General features: G+C 44.2%; 1 protein-coding gene across 1 annotated transcript in view; it reads left to right on the top strand.

Moving 5' to 3' along the window:
* The window catches only part of LOC137418497 (uncharacterized), a 164,958-nt gene extending 156,698 nt beyond the window's left edge, over window positions 1-8,260 (top strand). Inside the window, exon 19 of the mRNA XM_078781286.1 lies at window positions 7,903-8,260. Coding sequence (XP_078637412.1) covers window positions 7,903-8,237 — 335 coding nt within the window. The 3' untranslated portion in view covers window positions 8,238-8,260. The remainder of the gene's footprint in view (window positions 1-7,902) is intronic.
* Window positions 8,261-20,917: the final 12,657 nt, after the last annotated feature.

The following is a 20,917-nucleotide window of genomic DNA, read 5'->3' as shown; positions in this document are numbered from 1 at the left end:
CCTGCATGAAAATCAGCCCAAACGGTCACCCCACCACCTCCAGCTTGGACTCTTGGCACTATACAATCTTCGTTGTAGGCTTTATGCACTTGTCTGTGCACTCGGACGCTGCCATCTTGACGATAGACCAGAAATCTAGACTCGTCACTGAAGATCACGTGATTGCAGTATCCTGGCTGCCATTGACGGTGCTCTCTGGCCCACTGCAATCGGCGCTGGCGGTGTTGTCTGGTCAGGCGTGGCTTTCTCAGGGGACGCCTGGCACGATAGCCTGCTTGAACCAGTCATTGGTTGACTAGCCTTCTGGATACAGGCACATTTGTCAGTTGCTGCCACTCAGCCCTAAGCCGATTAGCTGACTTGGTACGGCCATTGCGGACTAACCGGTGCAGCTGGCGATCATCCCTCCTTGTGGTTCTGCGGGGACGTCCTGGCCTCGGTATTGGAGTAGGGACACCCCTCTGAGCATTTCGTTTCAGGATCTTTGACACCTGACCTTGAGTGATGCCACACTGCCAAGCAATAGCACGCTGTTTCATGCCGGAATTTCGTAAAGCCACCACTAAATGACAAACAGCATTGTCGAGTTGACGGACCATCTCCAGGGGAAGCGGCAATAACTTTTGTAGACGTGCAGCAGTTGTTTTCCACTAATACAGAACGCAACAACCCTTATATACCCGATTGTGAAGCCAATCGTCAAATGTACCTGTCCGTACATTTTGTCACGCCACCTGTGATATAATCCTGTTATTGACTTCTTGCTGCGACAGACAATCAGTGACATGGTTCTTTTAACAAAGAAATCACCGAAGCGTAAAAGAAACTCACCAGATTTATATACCGAGTTCAGAAAGTAAACCCAAGTCAAGAAAAAAAATATAATCCATATTAAATGCCAAGTCTGTATATATATATATATATATATATATATATATACACATACATACATACATACATACATACATACATACATACATACATACATACATACACACACACACACACACACACACACACACACACACACACACACACACACACACACACACACACACACACATACATACATACATACATACATAGTCACGTGAAAAATTAAGTACACCCCATGTAAAGTTTTGACTTTTTCAAAATATTTCAACATACAGCTATTTGATTTTCATTTCAACAATATTGATAGATAAAGGTGATATAATATAACAAATATCATGAAACATTTACATTTTGTAGTCCATTGTATAATTTAAATAAACATAAATGCAAATTTCACATGTGGAAAAAGTAAGTACGTGGGAAGGGCGTCAGGAAGGGCATCCGGCCATAAAAACATTGCCTCAAACAGGATTGTCATGGGGCCCGCAAGGCTAACCCCCGCTCTAGCGGGGAAAATGGCCTTAAAACAATCATTCATTCATATTCAGTCAGGTGGCTATATTGGATAGAACCTGAAACCTTTAAAAATCCTCTTTCAAACCACTGAACCAATTGATGTGAAACTTTCGATATATAATAATCGAGGACCCGTGATAATTCAATTGAATTCCTGGTTTTATTATCAAATCATCGCAGCCAGAAGCTGAATTGTGAATGATTTACAATATAAAATGAAAATCACGATGATGACAAAAAAAATTGCAATGACTGTAATAAATCTACAAATAAATGAAAACAATTAAAAAGTACTACTTATAATTAAAAAAAATTACAAGTACATATGCATGCATGTATAACATGAAAAAGAAGGATTTTTTTTTTTTGTATACAAATTTGAGGCTTGTGTAAGAGCTGACTCATAAAATACTTAAAGCCATAAACAGAAACACACATGAGTCTTATAGTAATTGGAGTGGGAGACAAGAGGGGGAGAGAGAGGATAGCACAACAGTAGAGAACAGGGACATCGGGAGATCTGTGGAAGGGAGAGGGTTGGGGCGGGGTGTACGCTATAAAACAAATTGACTCAACTAGAACTTACTGGAAGACTGAATTTGGAAAAAGGTGGATTTGTGGTGTGTTAACGGGGGTAGAACAGATCAAGATTTTGGATGGGGGAAGATAAGAGATGGTGGGTAACAGCTGTTTTGAAGACCTGGAGGGAGGAGTGGGATTGAAAGTGTGGGAGTTTGTTCCAGAGGCGGGAAAAAAAGAGGAATGAAAGGGTGAAGGGGAGCAGAGGGTCTTGATTTTGGCGAGAGCAGACAGTCTTGATCGATAAAATAATATGAGGTTACAATATTCCAATAACAGGTTACAATAATAAAAATAATTATTAATCAAGATATAATAACATGCAAGTTATGTCAACACAAAAAAAAGCTAAAAGAAAAATATGAAAGACAATATAAAATATTGCAATTAAAAATATCTAAATAATAAAGTAGTTCATAGTAATTAGAACAAAACAATTAATTGTGGTAGAGTAGTACTAGAGTGGTGCGCAGCAAAGGCACCATGAAGTGTAGCGAGAAAAATAAATAAATAAATAAAGCTGTACCAAGGCTCTGCATGAAGTTTAACCAAACCGAAGAAGCCATGGAGGCTGCGACAATGACCATCTCCCCGACCTCCAGCCCATCCACCTCCAGCCCATCTGTGTCATTCTTGTGCAGAATTACACAGAAGTCCCATGCACACGCAACAGAAAACACCAAGGTCCACACGCAGACCAAGCGGCAGGCGGAGGGAAGCAGGAACGGGCATGGTGGTGGGCCCCATGGCGAGCAGACAAGTCATGAGCAGAGGGAGGACAGCCGTGGCAGGAAGGGAGTGCCAGTCTGATACGCCAAGGCATGCCCAAAACGTTGTCGGCAAACCACTCGCGCCAGAAGCTATTATTGCACCACTCACGACTCTCAAGGCTTCAGGCGTTCTTCCATTACAATCATTGCTCAAAACCCTGTCGATCAAACACACCGCCGGAAGCCTCCTGGACATCACTGAGACTGCCGCATTCATTCATTTCATGCATTCATTCAATCAATCAAGGGCCACCCAATCAATGCTGGTAAGGGGGGTGAGGGGAGGGGAGGAGGATTGGGGGGGAGAGGGTGCTCCTCATCAGTAGCGAGACTATCTGAGGGTTGGTAATTGCAGAACTACATAGGCCTCAGAGGCATAACTTTAGCACCGAACCGCACAATACAGGCAGCTCAGGGGGCCTGGACAGTCATGGATCCATTTTTAAGCATTGCAACTTCCTCGTTTGCTAAATTTAAATATGAATCACAATAAACTTGAAACAGAACTGCAAAACCTAAGCACCCTTTTCACCATGCGATACGCACGATACGATAAAAGTTTGATAACTAAAGCATCATCAGTTAAGTGGTTTCAGAGAAAATAATTTTTAAAGGTTTTCCTTCAATCCAATATGGCTGCAAATCCATGTGACCTATGATGTAATAATGATCATACCATTTTTCACATGGGTAGCGGATGATTTATTTCAAGTTTCACTTCAAACGGTGAAGTGGTCCCAGAGAAAAAGGTTTTTAAATGCTTTCCGTCGATCCATAATGGCTGCCAAACCATGTGAACTATGATGTCATACTCATCAAACTTTATTACTCGTGGCTTGCATTTTTGTAAGCACCCATATATAATCACTGCTCATAGTTACAAGTGGTGTTTCTTGGGACAGACTAACCATGAGAAATATGGTTTGACAACAACAACATAATAGGATGGTATCGTCATTGAACGAGGGATGATATTGTCATTGGCACGGACAGCGTGGGATGGCATCGTCTTTGGAATGGGCAGTGTTCGGTACCCGGCATAACTGCTCACAGTTATAAGCAGCAGTTCTAGTTTTCTTTTATTAGTCTTCTACCGGTGTACACTGGAGGGGACTATATGTTTGCACTCCGTCCCTCAGTCCGTCAGTCCGTCAGTCCGTCAGTCCGTCAGTCCGTCACGCAAAGAACAGTTTTCCGGACTTTTTTTCTAAACGCTTAATGCTAATGATTTCAAACTTGGCACATGGTTTCCTCATGATAAGGTACAGGTCAAGTTCGAACTTCACGACGTTTCGATCATTTTTCACAAAGTTATAGCACTTTGAACTTTGGTAATTCTGATAATTCTGATGATCCTTAACTCAGTGCCATTTTAAGCTTTAATTTCCTTTAAAAACCAATTTCTCTGCAATAATTGGACCGATTGAGATAAAATTTTCACCATATGATGGACTCTGTCTGTAGAATATTTTAATGGTAATTATGACGTCACAGGTCACGTGGTTCGGTCGCCATATTGTTTTTCGTGAAAACACGAAAACCCCTTTTTCTCTGCAACGGCTGAACAGATCGAGGCCAAACTTTGCAGGCAGAATCGCATACCCATGACGAACAAAAAGGTCAGCGAGCATGATGTCATGCATCACATGGTGTCAGAGTTATGACGTTTTTAAGCATGAACCTTTAAAACCGAGCTCCTCCCTCATTTTTGATCCAATCGAGGGGAAACTTCACAGATCTGTTCAGCACTAAAATGTCCTTTTGGAATTTGCGATAGGGCACGTGGTTTGGCAGATATCGTTAATTAAACGAAAATATTTTTAAAAATGGATATCTCTTGCTTATTCTCGAGTTCTCCTCAAGCCGCACCACGCGTCCTCAGCCTCGTCTCGCGAACGTCAACTGCACGACACAGCGCGCGCTTTCGGGAGGGGCGGAGCCAAGCCGAGCAACATATATATATACACATTGATCATTGATCGTGAACCGGAAAATATAATAAATTACTGATGGTTTCAGAGTTATGACGTTTTTAAGCATGAACCTTTAAAACCGAGCCCCTCCCTCATTTTTGATCCAATCGAGGGGAAACTTCACAAATCTGTTCACCATGTCAGTCTACTAAAATGTCCTTTTGGAATTTGCGATAGGGCACGTGGTTTGGCAGATATCGTTAATTAAACGAAAATATTTAAAAAAATGGATATCTCTTGAATCGCTAGTACCACAGACCGTGAGTTGGTAATAATTTATATAATTCACACAGTGCAATACGTGCAGGCCGCCCCACGGAGCGACCTTGCGGGCTTATCAACGAGGCGAGGCGTGACACACGTATCTCAGCATACCTCAGATCAAGTTTGAAAAGGGTCATTCCATGTCAAATCATCAAAGAATCTGCCGTCATCTCTCAGATTTTTGTAAAACTTTGGGAACCAATTGGGACCCATGAAAGACGGCAAGAACTCAAATATTTTTGCTAACAGCCTCTTAATTAGTGAGATACAGACTTAACGAACTTTGGACTAATTAGCGCGACGTCGCGAATTCAAATGGCCATATCTCTAAAAGTATAACACCTAGAGAGCTGGTTTTGGTGTCATTTTAAAGGTATTTTCATGCCCTATGAATTTGTCTGGGCAACATTTTCCTACCTCCAACCACAAAAAAGTTATCACAAAATATAAACTTCAATTGTGAATCCCCAAAAAATGTATCCTTCAAATTTCCTCAAATTCATCCCAGATGTACCTTATGATGTCAAGAAGCTTCCACATAAATTTTGTGATGGGCACTCCAATAGTTTCTGAGATATGAGCAATAATGTACATGTACGTATGGCATATAGGTTCGAAAATCAGCATTTTTAATGTATTATACAATCAATAAGTGAGTTCAAGTACACAGTGTTCACTAACCTGACTTAGGCTTTCAATTTCCTCTTCAATGCAGCAACAGCAGCACTTGTTTCTTTCTTGGAAATACAATATGTCCTTCCAGTTGCAGTGGTTGGTTCAACAGTAGTAAGCACATCCTGGTAGTCAATAGTGAGAGGGTCTGCTGGTTCCGGAAATGTATATGATGGGGATGGTCCATGTGGATGGAGGAACTTAACATCCACCTCATGCCTCTCTGGGGTATGTTCCATGACACATGCAACCCACCAGTGACCATCATAATCCACTGTAACATAACCAGTTATGGCTGAGACATTGTGATCGATCATCCCAGGTGTAAGTTTCAAACTTGATTCAAACTTGATTCAAACTTGTGCTTGAGTTGTTCTATCATCTCCTGTCCTGCATCCTGGAGTTTGTTAGATGGCAATCCTGTCGCGATTTCCAATTTTTTCTTCACAGTGTCACCGATTTTCTTGGTTTTGGATTTCACATATTTATCTGCAGCAAGTCTCTTTTTTGGAATAGGTGATTCTCCAATCAATCCCAAAGACTCATTCAGTGTATTCAGTTCCATTTCAGGAGAATGAAATTCAAACTCCCCTGAACTGCCTGGTATTGGTGATTCACCTCCACCATCATTGTCCTCACTACTGCTAATAGCGCTGCTGGTCACTGGTAATGGTATTTCACTCTGAGTCTCTACCACACCTGGTTGTCTTTTTGCCAGTTTCTTACGACACTGGGTACAGATTTTCTGTGCACTTTGCAGTTTGAGGCTTGGATGAGCGGCTATGGCTTTTTGGCTAACAGCTCTCAAGCCAGACGACTTTGGTTTTTCATGAGCTCCAAAGGGATTGCAGCAGGATTTCTGCTTCAAGATGAACTTTTCCTTGGCAGTCGTCATTTTTCTGCAGCTCCTTCAGAAGTGAACTGCCAATTTCTGTTGGTGGCAGGCCTAAGCATTACACTAAGCCAACTTGGACTTTCCCTGGGGATCTTAGACTGTGAAAGTTGCATCACCTCGAATTACCCACATGGGAAATCCCAGTTGGAATTCCCCAGATGAGAATTCCCCTCAGGCCCAGTTGAAAATGAAAGTATATGATACTTCAAAGCAATTGATGGTTGTTCCTTGTGTTCCCTGTCATGGCTAGGTTAGAATGATTGTATAATACATGTACATTACAAATGCTGATTTTCGAACCTATATGCCATACGTACATGTACATTATTGCTCATATCTCAGAAACTATTGGAGTGGCCATCACAAAACTTATGTGGAAGCTTCTTGACATCATAAGGTACATCTGGGATGAATTTGAGGAAATTTGAAGGATACATTTTTTTTGGATTCACGATTGAAGTTTATATTTTGTGATAACTTTTTTGTGATTGGAGGTAGGAAAATGTTGCCCAGACAAATTTATAGGGCATGAAAATACCTTTAAAATGACACCAAAACCAGCTCTCTAGGTGTTATACTTTTAGAGATATGGCCATTTGAATTCGCGACATCGCGCTAATTAGTCCAAAGTTCGTTAACCTGTATCTCACTAATTAAGAGGCTGTTAGCAAAAATATTTGAGTTCTAGCTGTTTTTCATGGGTCCCAATTGGTTCCCAAAGTTTTACAAAAATCTGAGAGATGACGGCAGATTCTTTGATGATTTGACATGGAATGACCCAAAACCAGCATCAACCGTGCATAAATTTGCATATTCGATCATTTTTGACAAAGTTATGGCACTTTGAACTTTGGTAGGGGACATGTATTGCAGCGCAATACTCAGAATGTTTGTTTATTTTTTTCTCTTTTGTAGATTAAGGCATGAGCTGTTTTGAGGAATTTTGTATGAAAATCCTTTCTTGTGACATTTCTAATACAGTTTTTATGCTCACCCCCCAATGACTTTCCCATTTATACCTGAGATTTTCTACACCCACTGCATTTGGTGTTCTACTTCAATTGCAAAATATTTGTATTGTTGATAATTTTTTTTTAACATTCTGAACATCAAGTACAATTGTTTCTTGATGTCCATCATCATTTCCATTACCATTCTCCTCTAGACCAATGCATTGCTGAAATATATCATTTACTTGGAAACAAGTAAACTGCATGGTTTGCCATCTTAACAGAGATCAAACCTAGACAAGACATCTCAAAGCTGAGTGTTTTACTTTCTGAGCTGTCTTACCAGGACAATAATTGGTATATCTACTCTTTCCTCCCCATGCCCCCACCTCCACCCTGGTGCACAGGTGTATGGTTGCAGTTTGATGACGTCATTTGTGCTCCTCCAAAAGAAGGCATAACAAGCTACTTAAAAAAAATTTGGTCTGAAAAGATTCGTAATACTTCATTTGAAGCTTCAAAAAAGGCAGACGGAAAAATATGGTCTGGAAAAATATTCGTGAATCACTTTCTTGCAAGGTTGCGAAATGAATTGGATGGAAGATTTGATTTTGCATCATGGGTCCACCAACTTCATTCATTTGTTCTCACAATCCAATCAAGCCATTTGGCGCTTGGCACTCGGATCGAAGTTTGGAACCTTCCAGATATACAGGAAAAGGTGAGAATAGAGTTATGTTGAGGGAACAAGCAAAGCACTTAATACTATTATGTTCCTGGAGAGAGGGGGTGAGGGAAGGGTAAGGAGGATCCGTTGTTAGAATTAAGGTGTAGACCCCTGTTAGCATTCACCATAAGAATATAGCATTTTGCTACTCTGTAATAAGCACCTGGGTATATGGGTAAGTCGTCCTGTGAGTTTATCCACTGCTGGAAGGTGTTGTTGTTGTCTGTAATATAGTGGTTCTGAACTTTCTTTTCAACCTACAGACCCACCAGATCCTCAGTATGACTCATGGACTCCCACCCCATTAAATAATATATTTTCATCAGGCTCTGGTAACAAATTAGAGAAAAAAAAATGTACTCCATAATTATTTTCAAAAACTTTATTCTGGCTCACCAGGAAGAAAGTCAAATATCAGCACAGCAAAGTATTAGCACAGAAAACTGACATTGGGTTCAATGAAATGGTTGCTGCTGCATCAAAGCAACTGAAACGCAAAACCGAAGGGCTGGCTTTGATACAGCAACACACAAATCATCATCTGCTGCATCCAACTGGTTTCGGGATTTGTTTTTAATAGCCAGCAATGTTGTTGTTGTATAGCCCTGGACAGTTGATATATATATATATATATATATATATATATATATATATATATATATATACTATATATATATATATATATATATATATATATATCTATCTATCTATCTATCTATCTATCGATCTATATATAAAACACAGTGTGTGTGTGTAATGTTACCGGTAGACTCCTAAACGGAGAGGCTCACGTACTTGATATTTGGCACAGACATGGCCATTGAGCCTGGGACGAACATGGCCGACCTAAAAATTGATTTCATAATATTTTTAAACCATATTTTTACCTCAACGCATTTCAGCGAGGACTTTATGCACGGAATCTGACCGGTCGCAGAGCAGCGTGCTGATTCGCTCAGAGCGATCACGTGATGTTCCTTGCCGCCATTAACTCAGTTACGTGTTAGCACGTATTTCAGAGCGAAAAGCAATTGCCTTTTTTCACATTTCAGCGATGAACATTGCCATTCACACCAGAGGTTTCTTTTCCTTTCATCTTTAGATCCATATTTTTTGCCATAACGTGGCGCATTATGGCTCTCTCGAGCTCGAGTTAGCCAATCACCTGGGAGCATGAGGCCACGTTGGCCACGCCCACGACAGGACGCAGAGTTGCAATCGATTGCTCAGAGCGATCACGTAATGTTCCTTGCCGCGCGATTGTGTTTTTTCACATTTGAGCGACGAACATTGCCATTCACACCACATAGGATTTTTTTCCCTTTCATCTTTTGATCCATATTTTTTGCCATAATGTAGCGCATTATGGCTCTCTCGAGCTCGAGTTAGCCAATCACCTGGGAGCATGAGGCCACGTTGGCCACGCCCACGACAGGACGCAGAGTTGCAATCCATCGCTCAGAGCGATCCCGTGATGTTCCTTGCCGCGCAATTGCGTTTTTTCACATTTGAGCGAGGAACATTGCCATTCACAGCACATAGGTTTTTTTTTCTTTCATCTTCAGATTCAGATCATCATCTTTCAACGTAGCGCATTATGGCTCTCTCGAGCTCGAGTTAGCCAATCACCTGGGAGCATGAGGCCACGTTGGCCACGCCCACGACAGGACGCAGAGTTGCAATCCATCGCTCAGAGCGATCCCGTGATGTTCCTTGCCGCGCAATTGCGTTTTTTCACATTTGAGCGAGGAACATTGCCATTCACAGCACATAGGTTTTTTTTTCTTTCATCTTCAGATTCAGATCATCATCTTTCAACGTAGCGCATTATGGCTCTCTCGAGCTCGAGTTAACCAATCACCTGGGAGCATGAGGCCACGTTGGCCACGCCCACGACACGACGCAGAGTAGCAATCGTGCGTTTGCATCGTTTCTTACCACATGTAAATGTGGTATTTTGTCTACGAGTATTTTGAATTTGGTATTTTGAATTTGTCTACGAGTGAGTGACTGGAAGACTGACTGTGATAAAGGCAATGGCACCGAAGAAAATAAATTTGTCACGTTCAACCTTCCGAGCAAGGAAAATCGCTGATCGGAGACTCCATGAAGCCGATGAAGGTACTTTTCACCATCGACAAGCCAATCAAGAACGTGTCTCTAGATTCAGACAGCGAGAGACAGAAGATGAGACAGAGGCACGTCTAAACGCCAATCAACAATGTCTGGCGAGGGCCAGACAGCGAGAGACAGAAGATGAGACAGAGGCACGTCTAAACGCCAATCAACAATGTCTGGCGAGGGCCAGACAGCGAGAGACAGAAGATGAGACAGAGGCACGTCTGAACGCTAATCAACAACGTGTGGCGAGGGCCAGACAGCGAGAGACAGAAGATGACAGAGGCACATCTGAAGCCCAATCAACAAAGTGTAGCGAGGGCCAGACAGCAAGAGACAGAAGATGAGACAGAGGCACGTCTAAACGCCAATCAACAAAGTGTAGCGAGGGCCAGACAGCAGGAGACAGAAGAACAGCGCCAAAAACGACTCAACAACTGGCAACCATCAGGCAGACGTCAGCTATAAATGAAAAGGTAGAGACAGAAGATGAGACAGAGGCACGTCTGAATGCCAATCAACAAAGTGTAGCGAGGGCCAGACAGCGAGAGACAGAAGATGAGACAGAGGCACGTCTAAACGCCAATCAACAAAGTGTAGCGAGGGCCAGACAGCAGGAGACAGAAGAACAGCGCCAAAAACGACTCAACAACTGGCAACCATCAGGCAGACGGCAGCCGGCCATTGCATGGGAGAAGGCTGCATTCAGTTACAATCCGAACACTGACTACTCCTCAAACGTTGATATTGGCTCCATGTCGTTCACCTGTCAGTTTTGCCATGCCTTGAAATGGAAGGGAGAAACACCAGGAATGTGTTGCAGGGGAGGCAATGTCTTTTTGCCTTCTCTCCAATCTCCACCGGAACCTTTGAAAGAACTACTTCAATCAACTACGACTCAATCCAGACACTTCCTGAAGGAAATCCGTAATTACAACTCTTCGTTCCAAATGACTTCGTTTGGAGCAGATCGCGTCGTCACTGAGCAAGGATTCATGCCTACATTCAAGGTGCAAGGCCAGGAATACCACCTCATTGGCTCTATCCACCCTCAACCAGGTGAGCAACCGAAATTTTTACAAATCTATTTTATGGGTCACCACCGAGAAGAAGCTGCCCGAACCCCCCTCCCCCCTCCCCCCTCCCCCTCCCACTCCCCCCTCCCCTCCCCTTCCCCCTCCCTCCCTCCCCTCCCCTCCCCTTCCCCCTCCCTCCCCCTCCCACTCCCCCCTCCCACCCCTCTCCCCTCCCATCCCTCCCCCCCACCCTCCCCTCCTCTCCTCCCCTCCCCCTCCCCCCCTCTTCTCCCCTCCCCCCCTCTCCTCCCCTCCCCCCCCCCGTTCCCCTCCCCTCCCCGTTCCCCTCCCCTCCCCTCCCCTTTCCCCGTCCCCTCCCCTTCCCCCTCCCCTCCCCTCCCCTACCCCCTCCGCCCGGCAATGCCGGGTACTTCTGCTAGTATATATATATATATATATATATATATATATATATATATATATATATATATATATATATATATATATATAGAGAGACAGACAGAGAGAAGAAAAAAATAAGAAAAAGAAGAGAAAGGCAGGCCGGCCGGCCGATCCATGGGGACCTCTGGCCGTGACCGCGCTGCCCTAACGAATCCAGGCAGCAGGAAAGAATGGGGAAGATTTGGCCCCAACGTGCGTTAGGGGGTACAATCACCACAAAGAGGCACCCCCAATAGGCAGAAATGTTGAAAACCCTGCGTCGCATCGGTAAGTTGTTGCGAACGGGATGAGAGAATGCAAAGCCCGCTTGGCAAGAATAGGATATCCCTCCATCATTGAACACCAGAATTCCACTGAATTATTCGTCAGGAACTCATTTTTAACCATTTCCTTAACTTTCAAGTCAATCAAATCATCCTTTGCCATATCCGCATTCTCGACATTGTCTAGGTCAATGAGGAATGGACCACAAATCCATGCAGCAGGATTTCTCTTCTGAGCCAAAATAGTCTTGAAATGAATTTTTCAGGATTGTCTAATGAGTCAAAATTTGATCCCGAATGGAATTTGACAAGATTGCTTTAGTCTCTTCGTGTGCCAGAAGAAGCCCTTCCACCCTTGAGAAATTTGGTAATTGTCCTTCTCCAACCAATTTTTCCACAGGGCAACCTGTCCAGAAATGCTTTGAACTTCTCCCCAGCATCCATGATTGTCATATGAATGAAATGAAAAATGTCCCAGTGTCCCATGAATTTTGAAACTGAGAAAACAATGTCCCCCAAGTAAGCCAGGCCTAGAACAAAATCTGGATTCTCAAACTTTTCGCAGATGTAGCTCTCGTTTTCTTTGAGAAATATGACAACCTCCACCTAAAATTGCATGAACCGAGATAAAACTTGACCTCATGAGAGCCAACTCACTTCCATGTGATTCAGGAGGACATCGTGATGCACTGCATTTGACATGACGTCCTTTAAATTTTGGCGCAGCGTTTTCGAGGCAAGTGCATGTCCGATGCAGGATGTAGTGAGTGACAGGATGCAGCAATGTGAGGAGCTTTTTGTTTTCACCAGGCCTGCAATTCCTGATTTGTTCCCAAGCATTTTTGGCACCCACCCCATCAGTGCAAATCGTGCCCAGCTTCTTGCTCCAATCAGCAAAGTCATGATTTCCGAAAAAAAAAATGCTGGACGAGGCTGAACACCTTCACTGCCGTTGGGGTTGTTTGCAGAAAAGGAATTCTTCCTTATTTGAACCACTGTTCACATATTGCACAAAAACCAGCCTTTTCCTCTTCAAAAGGCTGCTTTCAAGCAGACTGTCTGCTGTCTGCAGATCAAGACTGTCTGCTCTTGCCAAAATCAAGACTCTCTGCTCACCTTCACCCTTTCATTCCTCTTTTTTTCCTGCCTCTGGAACAAAGTCCCACACTTTCAATCCCACTCTTTAAAACGGCTGTTCACCACCATCTCTTATCTTCCCCAATCCAAAACCTTGATCTTTTCTACCCCCGCTAATTTCACCCCAAATCCACTTTTTTGAGGTGACTTTTGTCTTCTTTCCTGGAAGTCCTTGGTGTCCTTGCGTTTTATACCTATCCTGCCTCCCCCCAGGCCCTCTGCCTCCCACACATCTCCCGATGTCCCTGCCCTCAAATGTTGTGTTTGTGTGCTTCCTCCCCTTCTCTCCCCATCTTGTCGACCGCTCCCCTTTTTATATACTTTGTTTGCTTGTTTGTTTGATTTGTTTGTTTGATTTGTTTGTTTGATAAATGTTATCTCTTTCACGAGCCTCGACTCTGTATACAAAAAAAGAAAAAAAGAAAAAAAAGAAGAAGATCCTTCGATCATTCCAACTCGCACACCGCTTCCTTTCTACACTCTCTTAACTCGTATTCATTCCACCCCTCCTCTAACGTTTTCAAACATATCTCTGAATTGAAAATCAGAAGAACTCTTGGTTGTTTGTACCTCCCCCCAACCCCCCCCTCACTTTCAAAACCACGCCCCTCTCCCTCCTCCTCCAAGCTTCTTCCTTTCCAAACTTCCTTTCTCTTGCCAATTCACCCACCTCCTCTAATCTACGTCCTCTTAACACCGTCCCTGTTTTACCCCCTCCTTACCCCTCCCATCCTGCCCCTCACAGTTCCTCCTCATCCTCGGTACCCAAACTACTCTAATCCATCTCCTCTTCCTGCCTCCTCTCTTCACACTTCTCCACTGTCCTCTGCTGTACTAAAGCTCCTCCTCTGCTGTCCCTAAGACTGTGTGGTGTTCAAACATCTGTGGGCTCAGTTCTAACCTAACAGATATCTCACTCTCGCAATATCTCCCTCATACTTTTTCTTTCCTCTCTTCACCTTGCCCCCTCTTCCTACCCTCTCAAATATTGTTCCTCCCTGGAGAGGGGGACCGGAGAGGAAGTCCACAAGACATGCGTGAAGATTTTCATGGATATCATAAGAGGAGAGTTTGGTGAGCAGGGCTAGGTGCCAGACTGTATCGAAGGCATGAGGTATGTCAAGGGAGACTGCTCTGATTTCCTGTTTGGCATTGAGCATCTCCATCCATTTTTGAGACAGCAGAAGCAGCATGCCTAGAGTAGAGTGACCATGTCTGAATCCAAATTGATGATCTGAGATCAAGCCATTGGAAAAGAGGAAGGATTTAGTATCGGAAGCGTTGATGGATTCTAGGACCTTGCTGCTGATTGAGAGCAGGCTGATTGGTCTATAGTTGCAAGGATCTGTTTTGCACCTTTTTTGTGTAAAGCAGTAATGTTGGCTGATTTCCAAGCTGATGGCAGATGACCTTAAGCAAAAGAGAAGGTGAGGAGAACAGAGCGAGGATGTGATAGAGCGGCAGAGCAGGATTTTTGGACCCGTGGGCTGATGCCGTCTGGTCCAGTTGCAGAATCAGACTTGAGGTTTGACAGAAACTTCTCCACCTTGTCGGGAGAGAAGGATACAGAGTGCAGGAGTACCTGGGTACGACTGGGTAATGTGGGTACAGAGAGTTGATGCATTCAGCTTTTTTATGTGCAGTGTCAGCTGTGTTGAAGATTGTAATGGGGACCGCAAGGCTAACCCCCGCTCTTGCAGGGAAAATGGCCTTAAAATGCCTGTTGTTGTTGTTGTTGTTGTTGTTGTTGTTGTCGTCAGCTGTGTAGCTGTTTGAGGTAAGGGAGGGGATGGAAGGGGAACAAACACCAGGAGCAAATTTGCCCAGATGCCATCAGGTTTTGGAGGAGAGACAAGTTTGACTGTTCAGTCTTGAGAGTAGAGAGCTATTGATTGTTTCTTGGCTCTCCTGAGGGTAGACACACACTTGTTTCGAGCTTTGTGGAACGAACGGAGATTACCTTCTGTTGGATTTGCTTTCCATAAGGCAAAGGCAAGTTGTTTCAGGGCAACTGCCTCACCACAAGGTTCAGTGTACCATGTACGGGAGGAAGGGTATGACAACTATAGATGCGATGGGATGAATCTGTGCATGAGAGAGAGCAATTTTCTTTGGAAGAATTCCCAGGATGAGTTGATGTCAGAGGCAGGAGAGATGGGAGACCAGTCCAGATGATTGATGGCTGCTTGAAGACCGTGCCAGTCGGCCTAAATGAAATGCCAGACTCGTCGACGCTGAGGAGGCTCTCTGAGAATGGCCAGTGAGATGTCTACTTTAACAAGTAAATGATCAGATGAACCGATTGGAGCAGAAGAAGAATATCAGATATTTGCAGGGAAGTTAGTCATAACCAAGTCAAGAAGAGAAGATGTTCCGTTGACTGAGATGTGGGTCGGGAAACTGAGATTGTCAGTCCCAATGAGTCGCATAAGTCCTTTGCTGAGGTGCCATGGTTGGTGCGAGAGGTACCCAGCCAGCAGGCATGATGATAGTTGAAGTCGCCACATATGAGGAAGAGAGAGTTGGGATGAGTGGATAGCAGTTGGTCCATGTTGTTAGACAGCGAAATGTAAATGGAGTGAAATAAATCTCATGAACAAAAGGTGGGAGCGGAGAGGAAACCATAGCCAGAGGTACTCCTGGGGGTGTGGTGGAGTGAGTACAGTGCAGGGAGAGTGAGGAAGAGAGATTTTGATGAAGATAGCAACCCCACCACCAGGACGGGGCTCAGGTCTATCATACCGGAGGATGGAATAACCAGGGAGAGATACTTCGGAGTCAGAGACGTCTTCAAGAAGGAAAGTTTCTGTTAAGGAGATGACGTCTGGTTTGTCAGAAGAAACCTGTATCGGAGAGATCAATCAGGTTTGAGCGAAGGCCCTGGATGTTTGAGGTCCATGCCGTTAAGGAAGAGGGAGGAGGAGCATCGGATACAGCAGAGGGGAGGGGAAGGATAACATGAGGGAGGCGAAGGGGAGGTAGGGAGAGCTGTTGACAGCATGTCAGAGATTGCAGAAGAGCTAGGAGAATGAGAAGGATGAGGAGGACAAAAGGTTTTATGGTGATGGGATGAGGCACAGTGAGGAGTTGATTGAGGGGTGGGGGGTGTTGGGGGTGCAGAGAGCAACGTGGAAGGTTGTGAAGGAGGTGGAAGGGAGAGGAAGTGGGGAGGAGGCAGCTTTGTGGAGGAGTTAAAAGGGATCTTTGAGGAGGAGTGGTTAGAGGGGAGAATTGAAGAAAAATGGTGAGGGTGGAGATTTGAAGGAGAGGGGAGAGGGAGGAGTTTTGGAGGGGAGGGGTGAGGAAGAGATTTAAAGGGGTGAGTTGGGAGTTTTGAAAGTATTTGATGATTAATTAAAATCGAACATTTATTACAAACAGAGTTTCTTGAGATTTTAAAGTCAGAGATCCGTTTAAAAACGTTAGAGAAGGGGTGGAATAAAGGTTAGTTTATCGAATGTAGAAAAGAAGAACTGTAAGAGATTTAATTTTTTTTGAAACGGAATGATTTCATGAGCAAATTGAAGACAGCCTTTTGAAGAGGAAGAAGTGAAAACAATAGTTGTAATATACAAGTGAAAATAGCACTACAGGGGGAAATTTAAACATTTAAATACAAAACTGTGAAACACTGTCTGGGAATTCACTGATATTGGCAGGGAGGCTGAGGGGGACGATTAATTGCAGAACAGGTTCAGAAGGAGGAACAGAAGAGTCAGATATTAACAAGCCAGGTGAGCAGGGAACGAAGGAACAGGGAGGTATATAAGCAAATTGTTAGTATGGAAGGTGGTGCCTCCTTGTTATTTCCTTCGTTAATTTTTTTTTTTGAAGGTTAGGTGAAAGCGGATCTGAGAAAGAAGGAGAGAGGTTGAAGGGGTATGGTGAATACTAGCATTGGAAAGGTGAGTATCGGCTAGAAAGGAAGAAGAAAGTGAAGGAAAGAGAATGGGAGGGGCGGGACAACACATGGTCACGGACAGGGGAAAGGGGGCCGTGAGGAGAGAAGGAAATTCTTATTTTGATTTTTATTATTATTATTATTATTATTATTATTATTTGTATTAATGACGGTAAACAAAGGGTAAGAGGTTCGGGGGAAGTAAGGGGGTAAAAAGAAAAAAAAGGGCAATACAGCGAAAGAACGAACGTGAATAAACAAAAGCTCGACGAGGAGACTGGGCAGGCCTCGAGGCGAACCAGACCCCAAACATGTACGAACAATCTGACTAATACATACAAATTTGCACGAATTACAAAACGACATCAAACTAGAAACACACAGTAAACACTTACACAGCAAAATAAACAGGAGAAATTCGACAAAAACGATTGGGAGTAAACTTATCTTCGATGATCGGGAGAAGCACAGATGACACAACCTCGTCTGAGGAACCGGAAGCGGAAGATTGTCGGGGAAGAGGCAATACTGGTTTTTTGTTGTGAGGGTTAGAGTTAGGGTCGTTAATTGTCGTTGAAGTCTATCTTCGATGCGGGATTCTTTGTCGATGTTGTCCTGTCTCTTAATAAATTATTCCTATTTCTCAAGGACATGTGGCTGCTTCGTTTCTCATTTCTCCTTCTCTGTGCTAAGACCTGATCGAAGCAAGGGTGGAAATCATTCCATTTATGACGACGAAACGTCTGATGCCCGACGTGGAGATCGGTTTCTGAGGTTTGGGACATGGAATGTAGGGACAATGACAGGAAGATCAGGAGAAGTGGTGGAAGTATTGGTCAGAAGAAGAGTGGACATATGTTGTGTGCAGGAGATGAGATGGAAGGGAAGTGGTGTGAGAATGGTGAAGGGTAGGCAGGGACAGAAATACAAGTTTGTGTGACAAGGGTGCCTGGAGGGCGTGAATGGTGTTGGTGTCCTGTATTCTGAGGAGTTTGTAGACAGTGTGGTGATTGTGACGAGAGTGAGTGAAAGGTTGATGATAGTGAAAATGATGATTGGAAAGCTCTTTGGTGAACATCATCTCGGGATATGCTCCGCAGGTTGGTTGGAGCGATGAAGAGAAGGGCAAGTTCTGGTGTGCTATAGAGAAGCTGATGGAAAACGTGAAAGATGAGGAAGTTGTTGTGGTAGGAGGAGACCTAAATGGACATGTGGGAAGGAGTATGGACGGTTTTGAGGGAGTTCATGGGGGTTACGGATATGGTGTGAGAAATGGAGAAGGTGAAAGGATTTTGGAGTTTGCTGATGGAGCTGATTTGTTGATTTGTAATACTCAGTTCCAGAAAGAGGATAATAAGCTTGTTACATACACGTCAGGTGGGTCGACGACAACTGTTGACTACCTGCTGGTGCGTAGGCGAGATAGGGGGCACCTCCGGGACACAAAGGTGATCCCGGGGGAGGAGGCTGTTTCACAGCACCACTTGGTTGTCTGCGACATAAGGGTGAAATGTGCAAGGAGAGCTCGGCGGGTGAAGTACCAACCGAGAATGAAGGTGTGGAGGTTGAAAGAGGTGACAGTGAGGGAGGAATTAAAATAGAGGGTGAGTATGGTAGAGGATGATGTGGTTGAGCTTGAAAGTGGTTGGATGTCAATGAAAGATAGTCTGTTGGGAGCCGTTGGTGAGGTATGTGGATGGACAAAAGGACCACCGAGGCACTTGGAAACATGGTGGTGGGATGATGAAGTTGGAAAGAAGATTGACGAGAATAGGAAGAAGTTCAAGGAGTGGCAGAAGGCGAAGGGTATGGGGGCAGAAAAGGCAGAGCATGAAAGTTATAAGGCAGCCAAGAAGGCTGCAAAGAAAGAGGTAGCAAAGGCACAGGAGGCATGTAGGAAAATGTTCGGAGAACGCTTGGATTTGGAACAGGGTCAGAGAGTGGTACTCAGGATTGCAAAGCAGATAGCGAAAGAGAGGTGTGATGTGATGGGGGTGAGTTGCTTGAAGGATGAAGTGGGACAAATCGTTGTGGACCCAGATGGAATTAAAGGAAGATGGAAGAGATATATGGAAATACTGTTGAATGCAGAGAATGAATGGGATGGCAACATAGAGAGTAACCCAGTTTTAGGACCGGCAGAGAAGATAACCGAGAAGGAAGTTGAGGAAGGGATAAAAGCAATGAAGAGTAGAAAAGCGGGAGGGCCGACGGGAGTTGTGGGAGATATGTTGAAGGCAGCGGGAAATTGGGGTGTGAAAAAAATGACAGAGATCTGCAATGTGGTGGTGAAAGAAGGCCGCATTCCAGTGGATTGGGAACTGAGTACCCTCGTCCCTCTATACAAGGGGAAAGGTGACCCTCTGGACTGTGGCTCGTATCGAGCGATAAAGTTATTGGAGCATGGAATGAAGGTATTGGAAAGGGTGTTGGAGAGGAGGATAAGGAAGAAAGTGAAGATTGACGAAATGCAGTTTGGATTTATGCCAGGAAGAGGAACGACAGACGTGCTTTTTATTGTGAGGCAGTTGCAGGAGAGGTATATGGAGAAGAGGAAGAAGTTGTTTCTTGGGTTTGTTGATCTGGAGAAAGCATTCGATAGGGTTCCACGTGAAGTAGTGACATGGGCATTGAGGAAGTTAGGAGTGGAGGAATGGTTGATCAGAGTAGTGATGGCAATGTACAAAAGAGCGCGCACAGCTGTAAAGACGAAGGACGGGAACAGTGGTGAGTTTGAGGTGAAGGTGGGAGTGCATCAGGGTGTGATGTCAAATACTATTTGTCAACTAAGTCATTAAGTCAACTAAGTCAAGTCATTTGTCAACTAAGTCAACTACTATTTGTAGCTGTGATGGAGGTGCTGGCTCAGAACGTAAAGGAGGGTTTACCGTGGGAGTTGTTGTATGCAGATGATCTGGTGTTGGTTGCAGAAAGTATGGATGGACTGAAGGAGAAGATGAACAAGTGGAAGGAATGTATGGAGACAAAAGGTCTGAAGGTGAATATCGGAAAATCGAAGATGATGGCAAGTGGTAAAGCATGTGGTGAGGTGGAAAGAACTGGGAAGTGGCCGTGTGCCGTGTGCTGTGTGCAGGAAGGGTGTCGGAGTGAATTCCATTCAATGTACAATGTGTGCTGAGTGGGTTCATCAAAAATGTAGTGGTTTGAGAGGGTCATTAACCAGTGTGGCAGCTACATTCAAGTGTAAGTTGTGCACAGAGGGAGCTGCAGATGGAGGAAATGTTGAGTTGGATCTTGTAAATGGTGTGAAGCTGGAAGGTGTGAAAACATTTTGTTACCTCGGAGACATGCTGAATGGAGAAGGTGGATCAGACTCGGCAACGGTTGCTCGAGTGAGATGTGCATGGAAGAAGTTTCGGGAACTGAGTGGCGTGCTGACGTGGAGGGGAGTGTCGTTGAAGCTGTAGGGAAAGGTGTATGCTGCATGTGTGAGAAGTGTTATGATTTATGGGAGCGAGACATGGGTAATGAACGTAGAGCAGCAACGAAGGCTGGAAAGGGTGGAAATGCAAATGGTTCGACGGATGTGCGGAGTATCGTTGAGAGAGAGGAAGACAAATGATGAATTGCGAAAGATGATGGGAATAGAGCCTGTGATTGATGTTGTGAAGAGGAACAGGTTGAGATGGTTTGGTCATGTGTTGAGGAAGGATGAAAGTGACTGGTTGAGAAGAGTGATGGAAATGAATGTCGAAGGAAGTAGAGGATGGGGAAGACCGAGAAAGACTTGGCTAAAGATGGTCGAAGAAGAAATGCGGGCAAGGGGGTTAACAAGGG

This window comes from Myxine glutinosa, chromosome 7 (genome assembly GCF_964187855.1).
Source record: "Myxine glutinosa chromosome 7, kmMyxGlut1.1, whole genome shotgun sequence".
NCBI classification, from domain to species: domain Eukaryota; kingdom Metazoa; phylum Chordata; class Myxini; order Myxiniformes; family Myxinidae; genus Myxine; species Myxine glutinosa.
Note: the sequence above shows the minus strand (reverse complement) of the source record. Positions and strands in the feature narration are given on the sequence as shown.